The 2,236-nt window shown below is 39.0% G+C and overlaps 1 protein-coding gene across 1 annotated transcript in view; it reads right to left on the bottom strand.

Annotated features, from left to right (window-relative positions):
* The window catches only part of LOC106103210 (kynurenine/alpha-aminoadipate aminotransferase, mitochondrial), a 27,799-nt gene that overhangs the window by 20,937 nt on the left and 4,626 nt on the right, over positions 1-2,236 (bottom strand). The window contains exons 2-5 of the mRNA XM_013282901.1: positions 2,202-2,232; positions 1,591-1,851; positions 1,059-1,238; positions 6-16 (exon numbers count right to left, since the gene is read on the bottom strand). Of these exons, the coding sequence (XP_013138355.1) occupies positions 6-16; positions 1,059-1,238; positions 1,591-1,851; positions 2,202-2,232 (483 nt within the window). The remainder of the gene's footprint in view (positions 1-5; positions 17-1,058; positions 1,239-1,590; positions 1,852-2,201; positions 2,233-2,236) is intronic.

The raw sequence follows: 2,236 nt of genomic DNA, 5'->3' as shown, positions 1-2,236 counted from the left end.
CGCGCAGGATTATCGCCTGCAAATTGTCATTAGTACAAATTATAAACCTATATTGTACACTGCCTTGTCGAATACAATGTTGATTCTTGAACAACGAATCAACGTATAGATACTTATAGTGTTGGGGACATAGGAAGAAGATTTATGGAAATTACTCGTTTTTTCTTCAACAAAATTTATATTTATTATGTGCAGCGCCCCTAGCGGGCAGTAGTGTACATTGAAAAAAATATATTTTTGTCCATGACGTTACAAATACTTTTTACTAATATTCTTATTAAATCCCCGTCAATGTTAATACAATATGATTATTATTTATCTTACAGTTATTTTAATGTTGTGACTTCAGTAAAATGCGGATAACGAATGTCAAGTTAGATCATTGATCCATAACGATAAGGGCCGGTTTTTTTTTATAATATTTACATTAAAACGATAACACGTTATCCGCCAGAGTGCGCCACTGCTTGTGTTGTTGTCACATTTTACAATAGCATGCGTCATCAAACCAGTAAAACAAAATTATAACAAATTATGATGTGTCATCATCTTCAATATTATAATGCGCAGATTGCGACATCGCTTTTATCATTAACATTTCATTCAGAATATTATCATAAAGCCACTTAAGGTTAAATAAATATCTAGATATAATGCAACAGTTTTTTTTTTTAAGTTACTTTTATTTAAAACAACTTTAATGACTGTAATGTTTAAATGCGCTGACGCCGAGAACACGGGAACTGTTTTTGACAACGAACGGATTTTCTTTAAGACATATTCAATTCCTTGTCATAAACTTACTAAGCACGTTAAGGCCAACATAATGTGGCAAAATGAAACACTGAATTATAGCAACACTAACTGTTGCTTGCAACCCTATCTGAGTGGAATTATAAAACTAACCCACTCTACTAATATACACACTGATAACATAGCTTTTTAATGGTGCAAGATTTTTTAAAATCGGCCCTGTATTTTTAGAGGAATTTTAATACATATAAAAATATAAATCTTTCCTCTTTTAATATTAGCATAGATATGCGTGAGCCTGCTACCTGCGACAGAGTGGAGGGGTGCAGCAGCTCGGCCTGCGAGTGCAGCTCGGCGCGGGCGAGCAGCGGCGCGGGCGCGGTGAGCCAGCCCAGCCGCAGCCCCGCGCTCAGCGCCTTGCTGGCCGAGTCCAGCCGCAGCACGCGCCCGCACACGTCCAGCGACAGGAACGACACCGTGCGCACCTGACACAACACACACGATGACTGCTATATGTACACTAGGCATAGGGAACAACGTTTTGTCACCGGTAACTTCTTTGAAAGGTACGTTAGTTTTTTGCCACCTCATGTCCTTGTATTGACATGTCATAACATTGTACAAAATTATAACAAGCTTGTGGTTTTGAAGAACTATCAATAGACGGGGTTAGTGGATCATGTGGAACATGTCTCCTTCCTCTATGTGTTTTTAAATCTCTTTGGTTACATCATTAGCCCTAGTAGTTAAGATGTTCTTTGGAAACTCTTTAAAAGTATAAAAGTATAACCGTTTGTTTGCACTTACACTTCAAAAGAAAAATTAAAACAAACTTACTCCAGTATAATTAAAGAACATGTAGGGATCGTCTTCTAAAATGAGGAAGTCGTATTTGCAGGCCAGCTCGTAGATGTGCTTCTTTCTGTGGTCGGGGATGACGAGGCCGGTGGGGTTGCTGCCGGTGGGCACCACGTACAGCAGCCGCGGCATGCGCAGCCCCCGCGCCGCGCGGCTCTCCAGCACCGCCTCCAGCGTCTCGGGGACTATCCCGCTCTCGTCTTCTGGGATTAGGATCAGTTCTGGATCGTACGGCCTCAGCTGGAATGTTAAGAAACGGTACTAGTGTTTTTATTGTGCCATATCATTTTCGTAATTCAAGAAGACATCTTTTCGTAATTTATCGCTAGAAAATCTTACAATGTTCTCTTTCTTATGCCTTCTTTAAATAATTTTAATTAATTCAGATTTAGGCATTGCAAATTCAGAAATTGACATTTAATTTATGTAATCTTCTACCTTTTTGATTTCGACAATTACAACATTAACTTATACCAAATTTAACAAGCTACTTGTAAAAGTCAGTAAATCGGAAGTATTACTATACTGTTGATATTAGTGATGGTAGAAATAGTAATAGTAGCGTTGAACTAAGCATCCTAGCTGCTAACCACGGAGAGTGCGCCCGTGTACGTGTACTCGCTGA

Source organism: Papilio polytes, unplaced genomic scaffold (genome assembly GCF_000836215.1).
Source record: "Papilio polytes unplaced genomic scaffold, Ppol_1.0 DF823835.1, whole genome shotgun sequence".
Lineage (NCBI taxonomy): Eukaryota > Metazoa > Arthropoda > Insecta > Lepidoptera > Papilionidae > Papilio > Papilio polytes.
Note: the sequence above shows the minus strand (reverse complement) of the source record. Positions and strands in the feature narration are given on the sequence as shown.